This window comes from Eublepharis macularius, chromosome 16, assembly GCF_028583425.1.
Source record: "Eublepharis macularius isolate TG4126 chromosome 16, MPM_Emac_v1.0, whole genome shotgun sequence".
In the NCBI taxonomy this organism is placed as follows: Eukaryota; Metazoa; Chordata; class Lepidosauria; order Squamata; family Eublepharidae; genus Eublepharis; species Eublepharis macularius.
In genome coordinates, this window is record NC_072805.1 from 29,448,615 (window position 1) to 29,476,257 (window position 27,643).

Sequence of the window (27,643 nt, forward strand, 5' to 3'; positions counted from 1 at the left end):
AATGTTTGCCACATTAGTCGGAATAATGAAACAGACACAAGGCTTGGAACTAAAGGGCCGAAGAAGGTCTACATAGAATCCTAGTTGGGATTGTTCAGTAAGGTTTACTTCCAGAAACATATTGTTAAGATTCACTGCTCTTCATTTATTTTAAGAACTCTACCATAGCCACCGTCAAAGTTGACCAATATGGGAGTGAGCAAATGTTCCTGACCTTCTATACACCTTTCTGTTTTTCTCGGCACTGTCAGTTCTCTGCCTTTCACTTTTGTAGATTAATTTGCAATGAGTATGCATGTTTCACAATTTCCATACGCAATTCATATGGCATCTCTGTGTGCAATGCATGTCATTTACATGTATAATTCGGTCCCTACCTGGCCGAAAGTTAAAGGCTTGAGGCCGGGGGCTGCATTTGCCGCCATGGAGGATAAATGGCAGCGCTCTCCCAGCCTGTCAGGGTCATGTGGGTAGGGGTGGGGCTAAGTGCATTAATAGGACAGCCCTGACTCCTGGGAAAGGCACTTACTGCCTCGTGCTCAGCCCACCTACCTGCCCAGTGGCAGTACAGGTTTTGAAAGGTCGCCTTTTGGGGGCCAGGTAGAAATTTTTTTCTTTTTTCACTGATTGGATCTGGGAAGGAAGTTTGTTGCCTACCTTGTACTGCTTGCTGGGGCTGTGGCTATTTGGCTACGGTGGTGCTGTATAGGCCATCACTAGCAGGATTTAGTTGGGGGGATGTGAGTGGGACGGTGAGTACCCTTGGCACATCCCCATTGGTGGGGATATTAGGTCCCATGTGACCCAGAGGATCCACATAAGAAGTAGATCAAACATTCCTACAGCTATATGGACTCTGGCCACAGGCAGCTGGTTTGTACTATGCAGATGTTTAACCAAAGCCAGATAATAAACCTTTGAACACATGAAATTGTCCAATGCTATCTGGTTATCTGTACGAGCACTCTGCAGGACCTCATGGTTCAATTAGAATTGATGTGGGATATGTGTGATTCACAACTACCATGTTTTGTTTTTAGGATCAGTATTATACATACATACATACAAAGGATCTGAGACAGTGTGAAGGAGGGTTAGGTAACTCCTTAGAGGAAGACCCAAGCAAATTTATTTTACTTAATGTGTATCTTTATTGGACAAGTAAACAGAGTTCCTGGCCTTTTTATTACTTTTGGATTAATGCAGTGTTGGTAAAAAGAAAATAGAATTGTCAATGCTGGGACAGCCATCAGTTTCTCAGATTCTTGCGGCAGGGAGTCAATTCCCTCCAGGGCTTCAGAAAACTCCATGATTTTGTGATCTTCACCTCCAATTATCATGATGTCATGTGATGTGCCTGCTTCCAAGATTAAAGCAAACTATCACATTTGGAGGTTCCAACAGCTATTTCATTGCCTTGGAGAGGCTGGCTATAATGAAATGTGGGGATTCTTTCTCTGGTTCACATTTTGTCATTTGTTTTGCAACTATGTGATTTAATCACAGGAACAAGAAGATGTGATTATACCAGCAGTATATAATCCGTCAAATGTTGATCATTGCTTTCCTCGACCCCAGTTCCAAGCCTTTTGATCTTAAAAACTAATCTATACAGTTTGATTCTTCATTTGTCCACTTGAAGCCAGCTGGGTGACCTTGGGTCAGTCACAGCTCTCTCAGCCCACCCACCTCACAGGGTGATTGTTGTGATGATAATAATAACATGCTTTGTAAACCAGAGTGGGCATTAAGTTGTCCTGATAAATCAAATGTTGTTCTGTATATAAATCAAATGTTGTTGTTGTTGTTTATACATATGGTATTTTGGTCTTCCTATGTCTGTAATTCTGTCCACGCTTCCTTAAAATGTAATCCAGGCAGCCCAAAACCTTGACTCATACATACTTGACTGTCTTGAGAAACTCGAACTGTGGGGACAATTTCAGATTTCATACTTATGCCCCCTATTTCATTTTTTTTAATTGAAGAGTGCTATCTACCAGTGGAGTATCAAGATCATTTTTTTCTTCCTAGATTGACTGCATTTATTTTGTGTTCATGGCATATTATATGCACAAATGTTTATTTCCTCATTTAATGGCATTCTGGACTCCATGGGAAAAGTCAATTTTCTTTTAAAAATCTTCTGCTTGTTAATTTCCACAGAAATATCCTTGGAATATTTTTTCCCTTAAAGAAGCAGGTCAAAGGAAGTCCATTACAGATTGTTATATTTACTCCTTAATGTAAAGAGAGGAAATTTAATACAGCAGAGCAGACCAAATATCTTTGGATTGTTCTCGTATAGAAAATACATCCCAGAGAAATCCTCAAGGACCAATAAAGTCAGAGTCCAATGTCGTGCATATACAGAGAGTTTTATAACAAATATTCCAAACATGAAACTAACGTCTAATTCAGTTCAGGGGCTGTGTCACAACTGTATTTCTCTGTATGAAGAAGAGTCATGTTGTCTAAGGATTCTCTCAGTGGGCAGCTAAATATTTAGATCTGTTTCTGTTTCATGTTCTTCGGTAGTGAACCAGGCATGGTGGATTTTCATTTATCCAATATATTTTCACCCTTTTCCCAAAAAAAGAGGCCAGTGATGTAACTCTGACCATTCATGGCATGTTCTTAAAAGGTTTCATGTGAAGTCAGTTCACAGAAATTTGCTTCTTCTGTTTGCCCCGGGGTCACCATCACTGATCATCTGTTCTGTCACTGTATGGATTCTGGTTTATTTTAAAAGGCGCCACAATAAAATCTTAGGGCCAAGATACACATGACAAATGACACTTGAAGGGCAAGTGGATTGAGTGGAGGGCAAGTGAACAGGGAGAAATACATTTGCCATTCAAGTGTCATTCGTCACTTGTAGCTTGGCCCTGAGTAACAGAAAATTCACACATTTTTTATTGAAGGTACTGTTTTGAAGTCAATAATGTGTGGAATCGTTTAATAACTACTTATGCTGGGGTAGTTACATCAAAAAGATACTTATATTGTCCTAAATACACAGAGTAATTACTTTCCCCACCTGGAACTGAGGGCCAAGCTACACATGACGAATGACACTTGAACGGCAAGTGGATTGAGTGGAGGGCAAGTGAACAGGGAGAAATACACTTGCCGTTCAAGTGTCATTCGTCACTTGTAGCTTGGCCCTGAAATGTATCCAATCCTTAAACGAGGGAAGAAGTGCCAATTTGCTCTGATTTGATAAGATTTGATCCAGACTAAACTTTCTCCTGTTGTTAAGGCTTTCCTGCATCAATTCTTCTGCTACAGCTCATTAATCTCCCCCAAATGCTGTTCCTGGGGGAAAGAGGGCTCTCGGGAACGGCATGGGGGCAAACTGGGGGTCTGCAGCAGGAAGGAGGAACTGGTGGAATTACAGCTCCCCTTCTGTTAGCAGACAATTTAGTCTGAATCTAACCCGTTAAGATCCCAGAAAGCTAGAGGGCACCTTGATGTCTGCCCTGTTCCTATCTGTAATTTTAATCTCATTCTATATGGACTCATTTTTGTATTTAAAATCTTGTATTTTTATATATGCCAATAAAGCCTTGCTTGAATGAATGACATTGATGTACAGATTGCTATATTTTTTTTAACTAGTTTCAATGATCCAGGACAAGGAATGCATCACTTTTCCATGCAAACTTGCCAGAAGCTGAAGGGTAAAAAAGAACTAGCAAATGGCAGTCCAAGTTTTGAGTGACCATTCCATTTCAAATGATTTTTAAAGAGTTCTCATGATCTTCCAGCAGGACTGAATTCCCAAAGTCATCATGAGATTAGAATTGATGCCAAATCCACAGAAGAAAGCACCTATTAATGTGATACAATGTGAGTAAACACTCAACATGAAAGGAATGTCGTGCTTTATCATAGCATGAAACCAGCCATTATCTCATATGTTCTATAGAAAATAGAACCTGGCTGGAAAATGTGGTAACTCCATTGACTTTCAATCGGCTGTAGAATGTTACAGAAGGGGGCAGAAGATGAAGATTGTAATTACATTTAGGAGATGGGTAGAAATTCTATTCAGTGATCTATTCACTTTCAAACTTCTAGAATTGGCCTAAACATGAGTTTTCATTAACTGGTTCCTTCAATTAATAAAGTCATCCCCCCCCTTTAAACTAGCAAATTCCCTAGGAGAAAATGGGGCATGATACAAAGGTTTACAAATGGAGAGAGGGGGAGAATGGAACTGTAAGATATTTTAATTGCAAATAGCAAGGCGCTCTGCCACAGGAAAAAGGTTACTGGCTAGAAGCCTGTACAATTCTTGATTTTTTCTTTGACTCCTCCAGCTTAACCTTTCATAAACTCACACAAAAAAAGAATTAAATTAACTGTGCTTTAGGGTGCTATTTTCCCTCTCATGAAAATTAAGAAATATCTCAAGTGGCTAGGAAGACGGATAAGAGAAAAGAAGACACAATCTTACAGGTCCCCCCCCCCCCCGCCCAAATCTGAATGACTTAAAATACAATGTACCACATGAATCTCAGTTTCTGACTTCAGACTCAAAACAAAAATTCATTGGGGGGAAAATTACTCTGGATCACCGTGGCCGATCTCTGTGGCTGCAGAACTATGAACAGTCACCTGAAGTCCAACTTATTTCAAGGGCAGAATGAAGCCCATCTCTTGTCTCCTCCTTCAGAGCCAGAACGAGGGGGGGAAACTTAACTGTGGCTCACAAGGAGTAGAAATTCACGAATGAGTTTTGGAATGTATTCTGCATCCTACTCCAGGCAAGTAGAAAGATGCCTCTGCGTATGCTCTGAGGCTTTTAGCAGAATTAGGTGGCGGTAACTTCAGCACCAATAATGCAAGGTGAGTGGATCAAGAACATCAAAAACTGTTGTATACCAACCAAGATAGGAACCTGCCAGAAAGCCAGCAATGATAGTACAATTCTAGAACCAGATAGCTAGAACCTAGAACCAGATAGTACAATTCTAGAACCAGATACATTCAGCCCTTCACTCAACCATGAATTTACCCAAAAGCCAGTGATTACCTTATCAGACTAGATTTATGGAGCTCTGGGTGCAATTCTCACTCAGAAATGTTAATTGGATCACCTTGGGCTAGAGTTGCCCACCTCCAAGTGGTGGCTGGAGATCTCCCAGAATTATAAGTGGTCTCCAGGTGACACAAATTAGTTCCCCTGGAGAAAATGGCTGACTTGGAAGGTGAATTATATGGCATTAGACTCAGCTGAAGTTCCTCTCCTCCCCAAATCCCATCCTTTCCAGGCTCCACCCCCCAAATCTCCAGGAATTTCCCAACATAGATCTGGGCCAATGTATCTTGGGCCATTCCCCCCCCCCTCAACTGGCTCACAAGGATAAAATAGAGGAGTGTGGAATAACATATGCCCCCATGCTCATTAGAAGAAGGGCAGGATAAAAGGGTAGTAAGTAGGAAGGAGAGCAGCCTATTTTGGAAAGATTTCTTCCCTGATGAAGTTCCGTGATCATTTCAGCTTGGATTCCTGTTGGGGCAGAACTTTAACTTAACTCTTCTCAGTAATTTTTCTCCCACAGGCTCTCCCAATTTCCTCACAATCTGAAAGAAGCAAAGCAGATCAAAAGAGTGCTTTGCTTCCCTTTCATCAAAACCAACTCAACAGCTGACACGTTGATTTCCCAAAACTGTGGAGGCTGCTGTGATTTAATGAAGAAAAATGGGGTGAATTATTATATTTTTCCTACCCATGCATGCAACACCAGTACATTTATCATATAGCTTTTATAGCACATGTACTTATCTGGGGAAAAAATGCTGGAGAGCAGGCATATAAGGAATGTCTCTGATCTTCACTTGTATTTTTTACCTCAAACAGTCACTCATGTCTAATGATAGTATTGTTCTACGACATGATAACAGTCATTTAGTTCGTTTCCATCTGGTACAGTGAATCTCAATACAAACCTCGGTTATCTCGGAGAGTAAAATTAGGATTGTGGATAATTTCGGGTGGCAAACTGAAGATAAATCTTGGGCCGTTGGCTGTATCGTCCTTGTCCTCTGCAGTAATTGTAATTAATGGCTATAAAAGAAAGGCATTTGTGAGCAACCAGCACATTAGTTTCACCTTTTTCTAAATGTATTCCCAAAAGTTAACTACAAAGGAACAGTGCTTAGTTTCCTATGAAGTATAAGTGATAACTGCTTCCTGGCTCCCACCAGGGGAGGGATGTGATGGTATTACATTGTAAAGTGGGTAAAGGGTGGCACAGGGCCAAGCTACACATGACGAATGACACTTGAACGGCAAGTGTATTTCTCCCTGTTCACTTGCCCTCCACTCAATCCACTTGCTGTTCAAGTGTCATTCGTCATGTGTAGGAAGGGTGGCCCACAGGAAGCGGGCCACCCTTCCTACATATGTGTAGGAAGGGTGGCCCACAGGAAGCGGGGTGTTCAAGAAACCAAGAAATAGCACCATCCTTGCTTGTGCAGAGCCTGTTGAATTGTGTGGAAACACACTGGCCTTTCTTTTGAAATATGCTGTATGCTTCTCCTCTAAATAAATCCAAGTTCTAGGCTCACCATTGCTCTTCCCAGTCTTCCCCATATGACTTCCTGTTGGGGTTTATGGATATGGAGTTTTTGCTGCCTCCCTCATGGAATCAGAAAGCCAGAACAACTACCATTCGCATTAATTTCCCAGCGCTGCAATCCTCAGCAGAGTTTATACCCTTCTGTGTCTGTTTAATGGTCAAACTAGACATGGAGGTTTTTAAAGGGTTGGGTCCAGGTTCAAGCTGTTTTCCAAAACAGTGAATGGGGGAGGGTGTCTCTGTTTTTGCTGCTCCAGGTGGAATGTTCTATGCATGAGGAGCAATAAAAACAGAGAAATACCATTATCATATGCTATTTTGACATGGGTAAACTGCTGGGAGTGGAGAGGCAGGAACTCTTGCTTCCCTGTGGTGGCATTCTGAGGCCATTTGGGCTCTCTCGTTTTTTAAACAGCCATTCCCCAGAGGTGCTGTGTGGCTGTGGGAAACCCAAGTTAGGCCCAACTCTTTAAAAACCTGCACATCTAGTTTGACCCTAAATCAATGAGTTTAGAGGGTGCATGTAATTCTGCTTAGGACTGCACCGAGAATACAGGATGAGTCACAAGCCACCGTCAGATGTGATGACAATGGTGGAGAAGATTCTGGAACACATACCTCTGAGAGGCTGCTTATTGAAAACTGTGAATATAAGCATATGGAGTGTTCAGTAAACGGAAACATTACGAACAGGTTTGGTTTGATTTTTGAGCATGTTATTTATGAGGACCCTAGCATCACTACTCAAACTCCACATTAGAAGTGGCCTGATTCCTGCAGCTACATAGAAGAAGCTTCAGGGGAGCTTCTAAGGGCCAAGCTACACATGACGAATGACACTTGAATGGCAAGTGTATTTCTCCCTGTTCCCTGTTCACTCAATCCACTTGCCGTTCAAGTGTCATTCGTCATGTGTAGCTTGGCCCACAGTTCTCAAAGAGCAGAACCACAAGTGACAAAAGGCACAGATTGGACACTTGTCATCTTCCCTCAAGTTTTGATGGGAAATATAGGCATCTTGGTCTCAGAGCTTGGCTCTCCGACTGCTGTCCAATGGACTTTTCAACTGTCACTTGTCCAACATTCCGCCAAGCTGCCTACATTTCCCGCCAAAACTTGAGGGAAGCAGACAAGTGTCCAATCTGTGCCTTTTGTCACTTGTGGTTCTGCTCTCAAAGCCCTGATCTCAAACGATGAGAGAGGGAGAAATTACATGAGCAGTACCACCCAGCAATCTGGTGTCAGCATGGAAGCTTGCTAATCTCTGGGACTAATGCACTGTTCACAAGTTACATTGAACTCGTGTACAATGTGCACTTGATTGTTCTTTATACATGCTTTGAGTAATTCTCATGTTACAATTCAACATGTGTAGAGCTGGGTGTGTGATTTAAAACTCTGTCAATCTCTGTCTAGCTCTATCAGTCTCTATCTACTGCTTCTTAATTTATTTAAACCCACATTTATCCAGATATTAGTCCCTGATTTCATTTGTAAAGTGAATGCATGTAGGCTCTTACATGTGCATGCTCTTACATGTAGGTTGCACATGTGTAACATGTGAATAGAGTCTAATCCACCTTGCAGAGTTGTTGTAGGGTTAAAGAGGCAATTCAAGCTCCTCCTCAGAGGACTGGTCAGACAGAAATGTTATACATAAATGTATGTATAAGTCAGGGGTCCCCAAATATTTTTGAACCTGTGGACACATTTGGAATTTTGACATAGTATGGTGGGAACAGCAACAAAATGGCTGCTGTAGGAGATGGAGCTAGTCACAAAATGGCTGTTACAGCTCATCTTCAGTCTCACAATTAAGATTCTTGTGTTGTGGAAGCAGCTTCTACCAAAGCAATGTTTTTACAATAATAATAACATTCGATTTATATACCGCTCTTCAGGACAACTTAACACCCACTCAGAACGGTTTACAAAGTATGTTATTATCCCCACAACAATCACCCTGTATGGTGGATGGAACTGAGAGAGCTCTGGAGAGCTGTGACTGACCTAAGGTCACCCAGCTGGCTTCAAGTGGAAGAGTGGGGAATCAAACCTGATTCTCCAGATTAGAGTTCCATCTCTCTTAATCACTACACCAAACTGGCTCTCTGCACAGCCAATCAAAATTTCAATGGCCAATCAGAAGCCCTGGTAGAAAAAGCTGCACCTGGCCCCTCCCACTTTTTAAAATCACTTGGGGGTACCAGGAAACGTATTGATGGGCACAATTGTGCCCATGGGCACTACATTGAGAACCCCTGGCAAAAGTAAAATAACATTTTTTCCAATAGTAGATCCTATAAAAATCAATGCAGCATTACAGACAAAAAGCAAACAACTGTCTTAACACAGATACTTGCCTTCTGTACATGATCTCTCCATGTGTTCAGTCAACATGCATAGAGTGAGTATGAGCACACTGGCCCAACTCCTGTATAATTGCTGGTCCCTGACCGTAAGGAGGAAATGCACACATATGTTTCCTTTCTGTGATTGGGGACACTGTTTTCTGAACAATCGTGATCAAGGGAGACCATAAATGTCCTCCGTATACAGGCACTGTGCTCCCAAGCTGATGATTACATGGGGGTGGGATGGGTGAAGTCAGATCTTTGGCTGATTGACAATGTAATCCTAAACAGAATTACGCCAGTCTAAGCCCATTTGAGTCAATGGGTTTATACTGAAGTACCTCTGCTTAGGATTGCACTGTGAATGTGCCGAGGCCCAGAATTTTATTCTCTCACTGGATTTGCATATTATTTAGAAATGCCTCTCCACAGAGCTTTTGGAGGTGGCTTGCAAAATTAAAACACAATAATTTAAAAAAAAACAGTATAAAAAATCCAGTCAGAGCACAAAACCAACATAAAATGATGAACAGCATAAACTGACAAGGTAAAAGCAGACTATAAAAATGTTTAAAGAGTAAAGCCCTTATGTAAAAGCCGGAGTAAAAAGAAAAAAATTGATCTAGCATCTAAAAGAGAGTAGCCACCCACAAAGTGAAAGTTACCTCGTTGCTCTGACGCTTTTCGCAGACGGTGGTTTCGTACGCATCTGTGAATTTTGGAGCGTTGTCATTTACATCGAGGACTCTGATGGCTACTGGAACTTTAGCTTCCCTATGCCGGTTGTCTACAACATTTATGGAAGTGAAAGCCATAGCAACATGGGAAGAAAAATGCAAGGAAAAAGTTAGATGTATACTTTAATTTTGCCCAAATTATCACTGTTGGAATGAACAGACACTTTTTAAAAATCTTCCTATTTTGACATGGTTTCCTGTGCTATGTGAATATTTTCTAGCTCCTGACTTTTCTGGCCTCCCATTTACAAAATAATGTTAATTTGAAATTGTTCCAATGACCAGATATGAAAACTTGATTTTATCTTCAAGCAAATGAAAGAAGGAGGTCCCTCAAAACAGCCTTCAAGGACCGTTCACAAACAGTTGACTCCATCATAGAAGAAGCGGGGAAGCTCCCAATATTTGAAATTGACCCTATATCTCCTGGCAGCCATTTTGTGATTGCACCCACCATTTGTTTTCAAAATTCCAAAAAAAGCCAGCGATTCAAGAAGGCTTGGAGACTCCTATCTTAGGGCCAAGCTACACATGACGAATGACACTTGAACGGCAAGTGGATTGAGTGGAGGGCAAGTGAACAGGGAGAAATACACTTGCTGTTCAAGTGTCATTCGTCATGTGTAGCTTGGCCCTTAGATAGTATTTATCTAGCTCTGTGAGGAGCTATAAAGACAGCCATAAGGTAAACTGGCTTAGCTGTATACCATCTACCACAGGGGGTAGAATTTTGGATCCCTATCTTTCTCTCCTCCCCCAGGTAAAGCTGCCACTGAATTTTACCTAAAGTAAATTACTGAGTTGAATTTGGAGGTTCTATAAAGGAAAAATAAGGTATTTTAAAGGAAACAAATTGTTTCAACAAGACCACAGGAGGATTTGCATAGCTCTGTTTGGGGATAAAAGAAAACATCAGATTTCAAGTTGTAGACAAGGTGTATTGCGGATACTATCTCCCTCTAAAATTCTGTATTCAACAAGCAAAATTAATATCAACAATAATATGTTAATATGTAGACCTAATATTTGTAATGTGATGATATATTTATGGGGTTTCCAAATCAGCATATCTCTTACCAAATTACTTGAGACAAGTTTTGATTCAAGTGTACATAGCTGAATAAGTCATGTGTTGCCTTTCCTGATACGAATATTTTACAACAATCTTTTAAAATCTGATTTATTTAAAAGCTATAATTTTCAGTTGAATACTCACGGATTTCAGCTGCAAGTACTGATATATTATGCCAAACTATTTCTTCTCTGTCTAGTTTTTTAATGGTCATAATTGAACCATCTTCTGGGCTGATACTGAAATATCTGTCGAGGTCAGTGTGACGATCAATTGAATATCTAAAAGGGGATGCAAATGAAGTAATTAGAAGAGAATTATTCAGTGGCCTCAGTTCATTTAGTATCTCCCAAACAGTGTATCACATATTACTTTAAAAATAGTTTTGCAGCAGCACGATAGCAAGATGGAAATTTTAATTAGACATACTAAATCACTTCTTGATGGAAATGGATTTCCATTTCTTACTAATGCTTACATACATAGCAATTGTTTCATACTGGATTTTCTGTATTAAGAAACATTTCTTAGGGTGGAAACATAAAAGAGACACAGGGCAGCCACCATAGTTAGTCCTTCCTTAGTCTCCATAACGTAGCAATTAACATATAATGCAACACCATAGTGTGTGTTCCCTAGTCTTCTAATACACATAATTATTTGCATCAGAAGGACGAGGCAATGCATGTGATGTCATGGGATAGGCATTAGTATACATATTTGGACTGGAGGGAAAAAATCAAATCAGGGATGCTATTTTCAGCAGCAGCCAGGGCAGACACGTTCATAGATGCAGGTCCGACAGCTGCCTTGAATGCTGAGGCACCGGAGGGGGCACCGGGGTGGCCGGGGGTTGGGGTGCATGCCACGGAGCTGGCAGCGGCAGCACTGGAGGGCTGGGAAGCCACCTGTGCACTGCACCGGCTGCCTGCCGCACCTGGCCCGGAGCTGCTGAAGCCTTCTAGCCCTCCTGTTCAGCTGTCCCTTGCTGCTGCTGCTGCTGCTGCTGCCAGCATGCGCTCCTGGCCGGGCACAGCAACTGCGGGCCAGGCGCAGCAGGTGGCCGGGGTGGCACGCGGACCAACTGAGTGGGACGGCTGGGAGGACGCACGCACGCTGTCCCAGCTGCCTGCTGTGAGATGTCATCATGCAGTCCAGGTGCACGTGCGTGCGGGGGCAGCAACAGCACTGAAGCTGCTCCCTGCCTCAGGCACCAGAAAACCTGGCACTGGGCCTGGCAGCAGCCTTGTATTTCTGATAATGTGTCCACCCAGCTTTCTGTGCAAAATCTGTACATTCTTTTCATATTTATTTCCCTACTTGTGGTTGGAATGGAATAACACAGCCCTCTCAGATCTTGGAAGCTAAGCAGGGTCAATGCTTGGATGGAGGACCACTAGGGATCCCAGGTCCCACTGTGGGGGCAGGGAATCCTCTACTCCCACCCTCACTCCCGCCACCACTCACCTGGTCAGTTGGGGGGAAAGGTGGGGAAACAGGCCTCCCAGGTGTGCTCCTGGGGCGGTGCAATTATGTCACTCCCAGGATATCATCATGCCACCCCGGAAGTGTGTCCACACTTCGTGTGCATGTGAGGAGCAATGAAAGAGTGATGAAAAGGCAAGTACTGGGTCCCCCCTCGCACTGGGAGGGAAAGGGGACCTAGCCACCCTAGAGACCCCCAAGGCTGACTCCGTAAAGGAAGGCAATGGCAAACTACTTCTCCTTCTCACTTGCCTTGAAAGTCCCTTGCTGAATTTGCTATACATTTGTTGTAACTTGATGGCACACACACATGTATATCTGATCTGTTTTGAAACTTCCCAAATAGCCATTTTAGAAACAGCATCACAACCAGTATGTACTTGATGATTCGGCAGACTATTGAAATGTTGCTAGTTCATTAAGAGCACATGTCTGTGTGCTGAAATCTAATTCAAACCTAGGAACCAGAATATGTTAACTCTCAGGGCTGAGTCCAGAAGTGCTGAAGTCAGAGAAAATGCTTAAATCAAAGATAGTAGCATGTTGTGCTAGTGTCTAATAATAACCACTGACAAGACCTATTTTGATACAAGTCAGTCAGTGTCCTTGAGAACATAAACATACATTTCCCACCAGATATGGTGATGTTTTGTGCTCCATGTGAAACTTTACAATAGAAGGCCTTGCTTGAGTGCTTGAGTAGGAGCTTATTATAAAAGGTTACCAAGTTTTATTTGGGTATCGAATAAGTATGTGCTCTCACTCTTAAACCTCAAGGATTCTCAAGGAAGCTTCCAGCATAGAACAGCATAGAACAGGAAGAATAAATAATGCAATAAAATCAATAAAAATAACCATTAAAAACCATACCTTTCCTCATAATCAGAAAAAAACTGGTATGCCATTCACTAAAAAGGCAGTTAAAGATAATGGCAGTTTCCATACTACCTTAAAAAAGCAGCAGGCTCCCAAAACACTGGCGGCTTCTTCTCGCGATGTTTTCTTTAAAATGGATGTGGGGCGTTTTTTCAGCTCATATCGTGTGAAGAAGCTACCAGAGTTCCAGGAGCCTGCCGCTATTTTAAGGCAGTGTGGAAACAACGAATGAGAAACAAACCAAAAATGAATAGAAAATCCCGGCATTTAAAAATAAACACCAACCAATCAGAGAAAAAATGTGGCCAAAAAATCTCTCTTTACAATGTACCTATAATTGTTCAGCCTAGGTACCAGGATAACGTCTGCAGGTTAAATTTTTGCATTACACAGTGAACATGCACATGTGGTATATAACAATGTACATTGGCCAAGGAGACGGTCTTTCCCATTTGTCAGGAAGGAGGCATTTCTCTCTGTGTGTGTAATTTATCACCTGCTGTTTTTATTTGTTTTGTTGTTCAGCTGATTTTGGTTCTTTTAAACAATTATTGGGAAGAACAGGATAAAAAAATAGTGAAAATGTTTTTAAAATCCACCTCGGCAACAATCTGCCTATAAATGCAGACTGATATTTCCAAGCAGGGTTGGCAGGACACCCCAGTTCAAAATGAGGGATGGGGGGCATGGGGGGGTACTCACCTGTGCACATGCAGGAAACATGCTGATGGTGCCTGGTGATGACATCATTTCCAGTGTGACCCGGAGTCAATGGGTCATGCTAGGAGCCAATTCTTTTAAAATCAGCCCCAAACATAGCAAAAACAGGTTGTGGCCTACCCTCCTGCCTCCCCACTTACCTGACACCTTCCCTCCCTCCACCAGTCAGGTGAGCAGCAACGAGTGGCACCTGGGAGTGGGGGATCCCTCAATATAGTGGGGGAATCTGGCAACCCTGATTCCAAGTTGTTGCATAGATACAACTGACTTTGCAATCGTTGTGTCTCTGGGCCAAGCTACACATGACGAATGACACTTGAACGGCAATTGTATTTCTCCCTGTTCACTTGCCCTCCACTCAATCCACTAGCCGTTCAAGTGTCATTCGTCATGTGTAGCTTGGCCCTCAGATTGCATTGCAATTTTACTTGTTGATGATCTAAAATGTATATATCTGTGAATAAAGTCGAGAGATTCACCATTTCCTAGGCCCCTTCTTAATTCTATTGCTTTTTGAATAGCCATAGAAGTTGGAAAAGCTGGATGGGCTTCCTCAACGTAAATTTAAATAGTGGCTTCCTAGTGGCACAGATGTCTGAATTACCAGTGTATTTCCTTAATTTTATTCCTCAACCCACCCTGACCTGGATAACCCAGGAGAGCTTGATCTTGCCAGATTTCAGAAGCTAAGCAGAGTTGGCCTTGGTTAGTAACTGGATGGGAGACCTCTAACAAAGAGCAAAGTTACAAAGATCAGGCAATGGCAAACCAACTCTGTCAGGGCCAAGCTACAAGTGACGAATGACACTTGAACGGCAAGTGCATTTCTCCCTGTTCGCTTGCCCTCCACTCAATCCACTTGCTGTTCAAGTGTCATTTGTCACTTGTAGCTTGGCCCTCAATCTCTTACCATGAAAACCCCACCAGGGGTCACCATAAGTCAACTATGACTTGAAGAAAGGATTTCGTTTTTCATCCTTTAAGCCACTCTGTAAATTATGAAAGTTTTCATTAATGAAGCATACCTTATAGGGCTGTTTTTCGCATCTGGGTCTTTGGCATGTACCCGCCCAACTAGAACGCCGGGACTTGCATTCTCTTCCACTTCAAGGATATAACTTGGTGCTAAAAATACTGGTGGCTCATCAGCATCCTCCACGTTAATTTTCACAGTCACAGTATCCTTAAATGGTCCATTGTTGATGAACTTTGGGTCTATATGTACATTGGCTGCCTCCACTTTCAGACTGTAAGTCTTTTTGGTTTCATAATCTAGATGCTGAAAGAAAAAAGGAAAGGAAGATTTCACTTGGCTTCAGGAATAATAGTGGGTTGGATCCAGCCTAATTTTTCCATGGCAGAATGGAACTTTCCTGCCTTTCCCCTTTCCTTGTTCTCCATGAAATGCTACTCCAGGGGGAGTGGGGAAGGGAACCCTGGTGAATGACATGGGGGGGGTGGTAGTGAGAAAGGGAAATTGATGGAAACTGCTCATTTAGTCTGGAACCAACCTTCTGTTTAACTCTTTAAGTATGCAAAGAAACAGAGAATGCAAGTATTTGAAATAAGCAAATTTAATAATAACTAACACTGCTTTTAAAATAGATCCTGAACTGTTTTTGTGTATAGTATCCATCCATCCATAGTATATATTCTGAAGTGCTGTTCCATCAAAAGAGCAGCAGTTCCTACGACAGAACAGCTTTTCTGTCTGCAGAGGAGGGGAAGGCAGTTTTTTGCCACCTCCCCCACCTCAGCAGACTCTCCCACTGTTCTTTGGGATCCATTGACCTATAAGAGCAATTTTGCTACACACAAAAGGCTGCAATAAGAGTGGGGAGGATGGAAGGTGCCTTCCTCTAATCCAACTCCACTCACACAACTTATTTATTTAAATATTTATACTCCACTTTCCTCCTCAATGGAAACCCAAAGCAATGTACAGCATCCTCTTCTACATTTTATTTTGAAAACAACCACCCTGTGAAGTGGATTAGGTTGAATGGGACAGACCCACATTCACCAAGTGAACTTACATGGCAGAATAAGAATTGAAACTAAGCTCTCTCAGATTCTAGTCTGACACTCAAACCATGACACCATTATAACAGATTTTGTGGGAGGAAGATAAGGTCACCAACCTCCAGACAGTGGCTGGAGACCTCCCAGAATTACAACTGATCTCCAGGTGACAGAGATCAGTGCCTCTGGAGAAAGTGGCTGCCTTAGAAAGTGGTCTCTATGGCATTATACCTCCCTGAGGTCCCTCCCTTCCCCAAACCCTGCCCCCAGCGCCCCCCCCCCCAATCTCTATGAATTTCCAAACCCAGAGCTAGCAATCCTAGCGGAAGTTCTAGACAGTAGGAGAAAAAGATTTTGCACATTCATCAATATTATGTGGAAATGCTACGAAATACTTTTTGGATTGAAATGCTGTGGAAGTTCAATACATGGGGGGGGGTGGAATCAAAATTTTAAACGTAGTTTAAGAAATAGAGATTTTTGCCACCAAACCTCTTTTTGCTAGCATTTGAAAAAGTGAGCTTATGCTGAAATATATGTTGTTAATCTTTAAAGAGTCACCGGACTTGTTTTTATCTTCCCCTTTCATTTTGGTGCAGAGACCAGCTCTTCTCCACCAGTCACCTGAGGCCCAGAAAATCAATTTTGAACTATTGCCAGCTGAGAAGGAGCTGGAAAGGGAGCACACACACCTTAATGTCATCCCATTCACTGGGGAAACAAAGTCTCTTGTTTTGGATAGCCCAAACTAGAGCTGGCAACCCCCTGGTGGAGGCTGGCGATCTCCTGGTATTACAATTGATCTCCAGACAACAAAAAGCAGTTCTCCTAGAGAAAATAGCTGCTTTGGAGGATGGACTCTATGACATTAGAATCCTCTCAGGTCCCTCCTCCCACCAAACCGCACCCTGTCCAGGCTCCACCCCACAAATCTCCAGGAATTTTCCAACCTTGAGCTGGCAACCATATGCTAAACAATTAATCAGGAACTCTCAGTAGTTAATCTAGGTAGACACTTTTTTCCCTACCAACAAAGACATAGACTTACACTGACATGCTTGATTTAAAAAAGGTTTTCATCCACATTGACCCACTACTGGTTGGTTGAAATTTTCTCTGAAAACCCTAGTTTGGTGAATTAACTAAGATTGCCTCCCACACATCTCTTACCCACCTTGGGACTCCTCCTCATTTCCTTATTTGGAAACATTTCCAGAACCTTTCTCACTTCCAGCCACTCAGGGACCATACCTGATAGCTCACCTGGGCTTTCCTCCCCTTTCTCCAAATGCAGGAAGAAGACATTTGTTTTGTTTTGTTCAGACCCTAAGCCCTATAATTGAGATCAGAATCAGGCTCCAAATAAAGTGTTTGCCCACCCAGGACTACCATGAGTTGTTTGTGGAAAAGTTCCATTTCTGGCATGTATTATTTGCCTCCACCTCTTTACTGCTCTTCCCCTTGTATTTACTTTCTGAATTATTGGCTGACCAGATATTTGAGGCCCTGCCTGAAGATTTGGTTCAATGCAGATAGGCATCTATGAAGCATTGTTTCACTCTCTTTTCTCTACCTATTCTGGCCTCTTGCTTTATATAACCGAAGTTGGGAGTCTCACACACACAGTATGTGTATGGGGGGCATCTGGAATATTTATATTTTAAAGTTGACATTTGAGATTTTGTCTTGTTGTATGCTCTCATATGACCCCTCCCCTGCAAAGCCCCTTTCAATAAGAAATATGCCTTGTATTTATGCCTTTGCATTCTCAAAGGATTGAAGATCATGAAGATAAATATTTTTAATCCATTACTTTTCTTGTAATAATGAGGGCAACCTTCAGAGGGCAGCAAGAGTAAACATTTGCCAGGGTTCCAGCAAAGGTTTCCAGAATGCCATTTCCCATTTTCAATGGTACAATGCAGAAGGTCGTCGTGAAATACTTCTTTTTGCAGAGTTCTGGGTTCAGATGGAACATTATCAATGTCCAAGGACCCCCAAAATAGTGATGGTGGTGCCAATGACTTTCCTAATTCAGCAGTTTCATTCTCCATGTGGGATTTCCCAGTTATGACATTTTCATCCTTCCTCTGGTCCTTATCTGACATTTTAACCTCAATACTTCTCTAGCTTGGAGAGCCTCGTGGCGCAGAGTGGTAATCTGTAGTACCGCAGTCCAAGCTCTGCTCATGATAACCTGAGTTCGATCCCAGTGGAAGCTGGGTTCAGGTAGCCAGCTCAAGGTTGACTCAGCCTTTCATCCTTCCGAGGTCGGTAAAATGAGTACCCTGTTTCCTGGGGGGAAAGTGTAGATGACTGGGGAAGGCAATGGCAAACCACCCCATAAAAAAAAGTCTGCCAAGAAAACGTCGTGATGTGACGTCCCCCCATGGGTCAATAATGACTCGGTGCTTGCACAGGGGGACTACCTTTACCTTTACCTACTTCTCTAGCTCATGCACTTCCTTACAAGCAAGGCTTTGTCTGTGGGACCACCATGAGATTTCAATCTGTTTGCTTCAGACAGTTCTGTCCCAGAAAGATGCATTAGTTTAACAGTTTTGCTTTAAAACTTTGTTATTAATGCAGCTGAACATCGCTGCCTTTCTTTGAGGCTTTGTGTTAAGACATTCACTTTGATTTCTGCAGTGACATCAGCTGGGTAATAAAAGGCAGCCTCTTTTTTTGAATTGCAAGCCAGAAAGCAGATAAGTGGCTTAGGCAGTCTCTGAATCTCTTGATGGGAACATAATGCTGTTCTTCCTGGGTTTTTCTTTCTTTTCCTTTTCGTTCTCTCTGCATCGAATGCGTTTGGGAGGAATATTGACAGCCGAAATTAAGTTTTCATCAGGAAAGCAGGAGCGCGTGCACACATACACACACATATATACACACACACAGAAAAACCTCTTGTAATTTTCACATTATCTGAAAATTCACACCGCAGTGCCAACTTAAAAATGAATGCTTGATTATAACCAGAGCAATCCCATCATTTATTTCCAAGTTAATACGCAATAGGCTTTGAAGAGCGAACGGTGTTGATTTCTCAAGTGGAAGATCAGTAAAAGAATAATGTACTTTCTTCACTTTAAAAAGATGTTAAGAAGCCTCTATGCATCGATGCCTTCTTTTCATAATCTCTTTCCTGCCATTCTGGCTCCCGGCACTAGCAGATAAGAGTAAAATGGAACGCTGGAAGTTAATCATAGCTTCATAAACAAATTATCCCAAACTGCATTTGCTGTGATTTTCTTACCATGAGTGATAATCTATCACTATTATATTTTCTACGAGGCATGGAAAGAAAATGAAGTATATTATCCATTAACAGGAATGAAGGGGTATCATTGCTTACCTTCTTAAGCTTCACAACCCCTTCCTGAGTCTCATAATCCGTTGTAATTTCAAACATCTCTATACCATCCCCGTCGATAATGTTGTATGCTACTAAGCCATTTTCCCCAATATCGGGATCTTTGGCCTTCACTCTTCCGGCTTCTTCTCCTGGGATAGCTGCTTCCGATATTGACATCTGATAAACACCTGGGCAAAGAGCATTTATTTGTAAATGGATTGTTAGACTCTGTATGCATGATACTTGTTGCTTGCATAATCGGAATGTGCTAAAGGAACAGAACAATAATTTTAAAATTTTAAAGGCAAATTAAAGATATTTCCAGTACCCCCCCTTTTTCATGGTTTGAAACAAAGTTAATGAGCATAGTGAGTGTGGAGTCTGTCTGTCTGTCTGTCTGTGTATCTATCTATTTGTATCTATCTGTCTGTATCTGTCTATCTGCTCATTTGTCCATCTATCTCTGTATGTCTATCAGTCCGTCCATCCGTCCATCCGTCCATCCGTCCATCCATCCATCCATCCATCCATCCATCCATCCATCCATCCATCCATCCATCCATCCATCCATCCATCCATCCATCTCTTTAAACCTTCCTCCTATCGGCTGTTGTGGGTTTTCCGGGCTGTATTGCCGTGGTCTTGGCATTGTCAAGACCACGGCAATACAGCCCGGAAAACCCACAACAGCCATCGTTCTCCGGCCATGAAAGCCTTCGACAATACATCTTCCTCCTATTGATTTATTTACCCATGAAGCTGCCTTGCACTGCATCAGATCATTGGTCCATCAAGTTTTGTGTAAGCAGACCGGGCAGTGACATCAACTGCTACCTGATCCTTGTAACTGGAGTTGCTGGGGAATGAAGCTGGAACTTTCTGCACGCAAAGCAGATGCTCTATCACAAAGCCACAGCCCTTCTGCTGCACCATGCTGGTGATTGTGTTAAGCTCTGCCCTGACATAAGCAAGTTCCTCACATATTAATATGAACAGGGCTTTTTCCAGCTGGAATGCAGTGGAATGGAGTTCCGGCACCTCTTGAAAATTGTCACATGGCCTGTGGCCCCCCCTCCCTGATCTCCAGACAGAGGATAGTTTAGATCGCCCTCAGGCCATGTGATCATTTCTGCCAAGGGTGATTTAAACTTTAAAAAACTCCCCCCTTGTTTCAGCTGACCCAAAGTGACATTATTGCATGGCCCCAGGAACGTGCACGCTCTTTGCACATGTGCATGTGGTACCAGGGACACCATCTCCTGCCAGGAGTTGCCCCCAGTGCTGGCAACCCACTGAGTTCCACCACCTCTTTTCCCAGAAAAAAAAAACCCTGAGTATGAATATACAGATCTATGCATATCCAGCTTTCTCTGGTAACCCTGCCTCTTCTGGACTCCAGTTCATGTGAAGAGAACGCCATAGACTTGTTTTCCACTGAGTGTATACATCTCAGGAAAAACTATACAGTCTTCCCACACTCCTTGGTCATACTTAATAATCTGAAACATGCTGTAGATGACAAGTTATATCTGCTTGAAATAGCAGCAGTAGGAAACATCCATGTATACCATGGAGTATAAGATGCGGAGGAAAGGGAAATGGGCTGATGCCAGCTTCAGACCCTGGAAGAGCTTTCACGGGCATTGGGCCTTCTGCAGTTGGAAGAAGAATGCTGGGCCAGATAAATCTTAGGGCTCAACTAAACATGACGGCAGCCCTGAGTTCTCCACGGGGATGCCTTCATTTCTATATTGACAGTATATAACTGCATAGCCAAAATGCAGACATTATTCTAACACAAAGGCTGTAACTCATATTGCAGATGTTAATGTAGAATTGCAGGGAAAATTATGTTTAAAATGAATCACAGTAGACCTTCAGTTCTAGGAAGGTTTCAGATCATTTAATCAGGGCCATTTATCCAGAAGCCACAAATTATATAAAAAGAAATGGATATAATATTACAGCTAAAACTCCAACAGGAATAAATCTCTGACTTGGTTTTATGGCTTTTGCTTAGAAAGATTGACAGAGGGTCTCCTGCACTCTCTGATGAGAATCTATGGTAGGGAAGGCATAAGAATACATTTGTTCCTTCCACTTGTCCATGTGCCCTGACCTGGATGGCCCAGGCTAACCATTGTCATCAGATCTAGGAAGTGAAGCATGTTTAGTACTTGGATGAGAGACTACCAAGAAAGTCCAGAGAAATACCTGCAGGCAACCTCTGAACATGTCTGGCTTTGAAAACCTTATGGGGTTGCCGTAAGTCAGCTGTGACTTTCCAGCACTTTACACACACACAATTGTCCACATGCATAAAAGAGAAAGAGATGACATTTGGATGTCATGATAAATCCTGCTTTATAAACCATGTATTCATCGAACCTTGGATCGATGTTGTTTAAGTTAACTGATTGGCTGTTTCCCCTTTGAGATCTTGATTTCAGTTATCCTTTGTGTTCAGCTAGTTGTTTTTGTTGCTGTTGCTGAACTTTATTCAGTTTTAATCAGGAAGCGGCTCAGTGGCAGAGCTCCTGCTTGCATGGAGAAGATCCCATGCTCAGTCCTTAACATTTCCAGTTAAAAGGATCAGATAGGAGACCCTTTGCATAGATTTCTACTATTTGTGATTTTGGAAAGCCTTTGCCAATCACAGTACCACCGCTGATGTGCCCGTGGTCTGATTCAGTATAAGGCAGCTTCATGTATGAGTGTCAGTGATTTTAGACTGATTTTGCATTTTGTTTTAGATTTTATTGTTTATTAATTATGTGTCTCATTTTATAATTGAATTGTATACTGCTGTGAACCACCTCAGGCATCTGTCTGCAGAGAGACTGCATGTAAATATTTAAATAAGTAGATGATATAAATATGCATGTGTGCTTGTGTTTCATGCGCTCTGTGTGTGTGTGTTGTATTTGGGGATTCTCTTGGGAGGAAAACAGCAAAAGTATTCCATGAAACAGTCATGAGAAATGTGGAAATCAACGTTTCTACCAAAATGGACAAATCCACCGAAGGAAAACCAACAATGGAAGAATGTGTTTTGTAATTGTTGTAGCCTGTTGTGACAGATAACTTGAAAAGGAGTCGAAACAGCGATTGCTTTTAAGATAGAGTCCTTGTCTCTTTCGCAGTGTACTTGAATTCATAAAAAAGAAAATTGGGAAGACGGGTGATACAGTTCTTTGGTCCCTCTTGTTAAAAAGTATACATTTTCATTGAAGTACAGTTTTATTGCTTTCATCCAGCCTAGTCTCAACTGTCTCAGTTAACAGGTTTTCCAGCATATCCACAAAAGTCTAGACCATATCCCATTGATCCCAGCAGGGGGATGTTTTTAAAACATCATTGTCCGGCGTGCTTTGAAAGCCAGGCAGAGCGCCAGGAATCTCCTCCTGCGTCTTAATCCTGCCTTTGAAAATGACTCACTGAGTGTCACAAGACAAATAGTTTAACCCTTCTCTCCGTCAGTTTGGCAATTTTTTAATAATGTGGTCAGGTACCCCACGTTCACCACCACTGCTATAAAATTTGACATTTTGTTTATTTCAAAAAGGCTCCAATTAGGGATTATTAGGAAAAATGCTGAAGATTATTAGGAAAGGGATTAAAATTAGAGCCATGCACAGGTGACCCTTCTGCATATTGACTGACCATGTGGAGAAGGACACTGTGCCAACACGATATAATTGCAAGCTGTTTGCATGATGCAAGCATGTGGAGAAAGGCTCACACTTGCACTCCTTCCGTGTGATCACCAAAACTGCTTTTTGAATGTTGCTGATCACAGGGAGTGAATGTATGTGCAGATACTTCCTCTGCACATTCACACTGTGCAGACCAGTCAATTAGCATGCAGAGAGTGCTTGTGGGCCACCCCCCCTCCTTAATGTGCAGGTGGGTCATCTGTACAGGGCTTGAATTGCCCATGATTGGAATGCCTTGTACGATTTTGGTAACCCCATCTCGAAAAGTTTTTTGTAGAGCTGGAAAAGAACAACTGAGGAATGGGGAAAATTCCCAATCAGAAATCACCTGGTCAAGAAGCCACATGGGGCTGGGTCCAGCAGGAGATGAAATGCCCCACTGATCTTCTTTCGCAAGTGTAGCTCTGTTGATGATGAGTGAAGGAATGTGTGACTTCACGACATTCCCTAACCTCATTGTATCCATCCCACTTGTATGGCTGTTGTTCATGCAAGTTCCCAACCTACACTGAGCTTGGCGACCAGCAGGAGGGTTGGGGTCAGGGACATGGGGAAGAAGCCTCATGAGTTGTGATGATGTCACGTCTGGAGAAAATCTGGAAGTGACAGAGGATAGCTCTAGGAATTGCTGCAAACTCTATAGTAAAACCATAGATTTTCTGGCAATTTCCAGAGCTACCTGTTGTCACTTCCTTATTTTCCCCGGAATTGACCTAACAGCATGTGTGATGCTGCCAGTTTTTTTAAAAATCCCCTGCTACTACTTCAAATGGCAATAGGTGATGGGAGCTGAGGGTGGAGGTTCCCCATCCTGACCAGGAGGATCATAATCCTATCCCAGAGGGAATCAGAGGGATACTGCCCTTCAGGACAACTTAACACGCACTCAGAACAGTTTACAAAGTGTGTTATTATTATCTCCACAACCATCACCCTGTGAGGTGGGTGGGGTTGAGAGAGCTCTGAGAGAGCTGTAACTGACCCAAGGTCACCCAGCTGGCTACAAGTGGAGGAGTGGGGAATCAAACCCGGTTCTCCAGATTACGGTCCTACTGCTCTTAACCACTACACCAAACTGGCTCTCTTGGGGTGAGAGAGGACAAAAGGATGGAAAATGGCACAGAAAACAAATGGCACAGAAAACAAATTTATTTCATTTCATGTTAAGGAGAAGTGAAATTGAAAATGGGTCAGGAAGAACAATTACAGTGAAATATTCTAAATTACCCACACGAAACATGTTTATAATAACCTAAGTAGTCAGGATTCAGTCGACACACTTAGTTTTGCTGACCTTCAGAGACCTGCACTACAATTTGTGAAGGGCAAGGAGATGCTGCTGAAAACTGCACCCTTGCACTGATTTTATCTCACGTGCCCCGTAACATTTAGTTTTGCTCATCTAGTATGATCACAGAGTGCATTTCCCACCAACCCACACACCTATGGCACAGAGCCCTGTAGCATGCAGTAGGGAAGGAGAACTGAACACAGAGATGATGGTTTGGATGGTATCCCTAGGTTACTCATTATGTTTAGTTCCCTGCTTGTTAACTCCAGTGTCAATCAACTGACTTGCCTCTGAGACAAAGAACGGCAAAATAGCTCTGTGGTATTCCCTGTGTGCCATGTTTCTTAAATACCTTTCTCAGATAAATAGTACAAAAGACTCTGCATTATTTATCAGAGAGCTTGCAACTTACTTTGCGGGAATTTTGGCGGGTTGTCATTGACGTCAGTCAGGGTAATTGTCACTTTGGTTGTCCCTGAGAGTCCTCCCATGTGTCCTCCCATGTCCTTCGCTTGGATGACAACGTGATATTCCTCCTTTGCTTCTCTGTCCATGTTAGGAAGAGCAGTTCTAATAATACCTTCCAATATACAGGTGGGAGGAAAAGAAAAGGCCAAGTAAACATTCTTTCACCTTCATTCCACGCTAATAATCTCACTTCATGTCACACTCTTTGCTTGCATCAGCAGTAGCCTAGATTCCCCGTGATGACTCTGCACCAGACGCGGTGTCTATAAATCTCTGTCGATAAATCCAGTAGAGTCAAAGGAGAATCACTCAAGGGGACTCTCTGCTACTCTAAATGAAGCCAGAATCACCATGTTAAATACAGCTAGGTATGCTCTGGAGCATGATAAATGTCCTGTTTTGCTTCCTGGCTTTGACTACAAAAACAGGAAGCTTGTCAGGCATTTTGGAATACCAGAGTATGTGGCATATTTGGATCAATGAGCTGTGCAGCCTGGGCTTGGATGTAACAGTGATTTCCATTAGTGGAAGGGATTTATGCCAGCACTGGGACATCTCTTCCGGTGCAGCCTCCAGTGACCCCCAAATGATAATACTGGGTGACACAGGGACCCTCCCCAACCAGGAGCAGCACAAGGAAAGAATTTATGGTATACACTGAGAGGGGAGAGTTAGTAAAACTCCCCTCCCCCCAGGAATGGTATGAGGGGGAGTCCAAGATGTGCAGCAAGAGGGGAAACTCAAGAAAACATTCCTCCTCTCTGTTTGTGGGAATCTTTTTCTTGATCCAAGCCCTGGTCTGGGCCCAGTGGGTGACAATATGAACATTTAACAAGATCTTGTTGTGAGTGAAGAAGCTGAGAATTATACATATGAAGTTAGCTTATACTGAGGCTATCAAGATCAATATTGTCATCTCCAGCTCTGACTGGCAGCAGCTATCTAGGGTCTCTGAGTCTTTCAAATTACCCATTACCTGATGGTTTTAGCTAGAAATGTGAGAAAATAAAAATGGCCTTTGGTTTATGGGGTTTCACAAAGTTTCATCTTGCCCCCCCCCCCCTGCTGCCTTTTAAAATCTATGTAAACCTGCTTGAAGAGATCATCCGAAGATGTGGGCTGAGTTGCCACCAATTTATGGATGGCACTCAGGTCTATCTCAGGGCCAAGCTACAAGTGACGAATGACACTTGAACGGCAAGTGGATTGAGTGGAGGGCAAGTGAACAGGGAGAAATACACTTGCCATTCAAGTGTCATTCATCACTTGTAGCTTGGCCCTCAGGCTTCCAGAAGATCCCAGGGAGGCTGAGGAAACCTAGGGGCAGTTTTGGAATGGACACGTGCTAACAAGCTGAAACTGAATTCTGACAAAATGGAGGTTCTACTGGCCTGACTGAGGGCCAAGCTACAAGTGACGAATGACACTTGAACTGCAAGTGTATTTCTCCCTGTTCACTTGCCCTCCACTTGCACTCCACTCGATCCACTTGCCATTCAAGTGTCATTCGTCACTTGTAGCTTGGCCCTGAGAAATGGGGATATCCCCTGTTCCGGATAGAGTTGGACTCCCTCTAAAAAACAGGTTCATAGCTTGGAAGTGCTGCTGGACCTCAGCTTTCTGTTGCATAAGCAGGTGGCAGCAGTGACTAGAGATGCCTTTCCTCAGCTTTGGCTGATGAGCCAGCTGTGGCCATTACTGGACAGGAATGACCGTTGACAGTGTATGGCCTTCTGCATGCAAAACAGCTCTGCCACTGAGGGCCAAGCTACACGTGACGAATGACACTTGAACAGCAAGTGTATTTCTCCCTGTTCACTTGCCCTCCACTCAATCCACTTGCCGTTCAAGTGTCATTCGTCATGTGTAGCTTGGCCCTGAGTTCCTCCCACAGGATTATAACATTGCCTTTAGTGACATGAGGGCACTTTTCTAGTATATTGTTGAAGGGCTGATGATTTAGTAGCATCCATCGGTCTGTCTGTCTGTCTGGTCCATGGTGGCCTTCACAGCAGTATAGGAATGATGGAAGAAAATGGGGAAGAAGAGATTCCTATTCTATGGATGGGAGGGAGGTGCCTCCCTACTGCTTTCTGGGTGGGGGATCCAAAGTTGTTACACACACAAAGTGATGATTGAGTTGATAGATGGAGCTTTTTGTACCCTTGGATCCTGACTGATCACAGCGTTTATGATTAGGGAATGATGCTTCCGCAGGTCGAATGGACAGCTATCTGAGAAAGTAAGGCTGGAGTCCGTCCCCTAGTGGCAATACCTGTTTGTGCTTCCACGGAGAAATACGGCTGACCTTCAAGGATGCTGTAAACTAGTTTGGCACTGTTTCCATAGGTGGGGTCATCAGCATCTGAGGCTGTGACCTGAATAACTGATGTACCTAAGCACAGAGAGGGAACCAAATGCATTTCAGGATTAAATCCGCTTATAAAAAGTCATGGAAGCATTTTCTAAAATTGCTTTCACTATTTTTTTTAAAAAACAACGCAATTGTAGATAATTTCATAATTAGGCACTAGAAAATTAAACGTAAAGTTCTATTCTCCTACAAGAAGTATTGCTAGTAAAACACAGGGGATATGTAACAGCTGTACCAGGGATTATGGGAAATCTCTGACCAATTAATTTCTTGGAGTACACAGTTCAGTAAATTCTATTTCACGAAATACTTTCTGGGTGGTTTTTTTTTTTTCTTGGCAAGTGCTTAATATCAGTATTTGGGACATTCAGTTATACACACGAGAAAAAAAACCTGCACAAAACAAAACCTCCTTTACCAGTATTTATACATTATATGCATGATAATTGCCAAAGTAAGTGGAAAATTTCTTTGGCTGAGTTTACAGAAAAGAAAAAAAAAAGAATCTGTTCACATGTAACACAGCCAATTTCAGACATTTTATCACCCTGTGCAGTAATTATGAACTACTATATGGTGT

The 27,643-nt window shown here is 42.6% G+C and overlaps 1 protein-coding gene across 1 annotated transcript in view; it reads right to left on the reverse strand.

Moving 5' to 3' along the window:
• CDH11 (cadherin 11) overlaps positions 1-27,643 on the reverse strand; it is a 142,650-nt gene that overhangs the window by 7,410 nt on the left and 107,597 nt on the right. The window contains exons 5-11 of the mRNA XM_055000354.1: positions 26,965-27,084; positions 24,634-24,801; positions 19,215-19,402; positions 14,860-15,113; positions 10,898-11,034; positions 9,610-9,731; positions 5,959-6,076 (exon numbers count right to left, since the gene is read on the reverse strand). Coding sequence (XP_054856329.1) covers positions 5,959-6,076; positions 9,610-9,731; positions 10,898-11,034; positions 14,860-15,113; positions 19,215-19,402; positions 24,634-24,801; positions 26,965-27,084 — 1,107 coding nt within the window. The remainder of the gene's footprint in view (positions 1-5,958; positions 6,077-9,609; positions 9,732-10,897; positions 11,035-14,859; positions 15,114-19,214; positions 19,403-24,633; positions 24,802-26,964; positions 27,085-27,643) is intronic.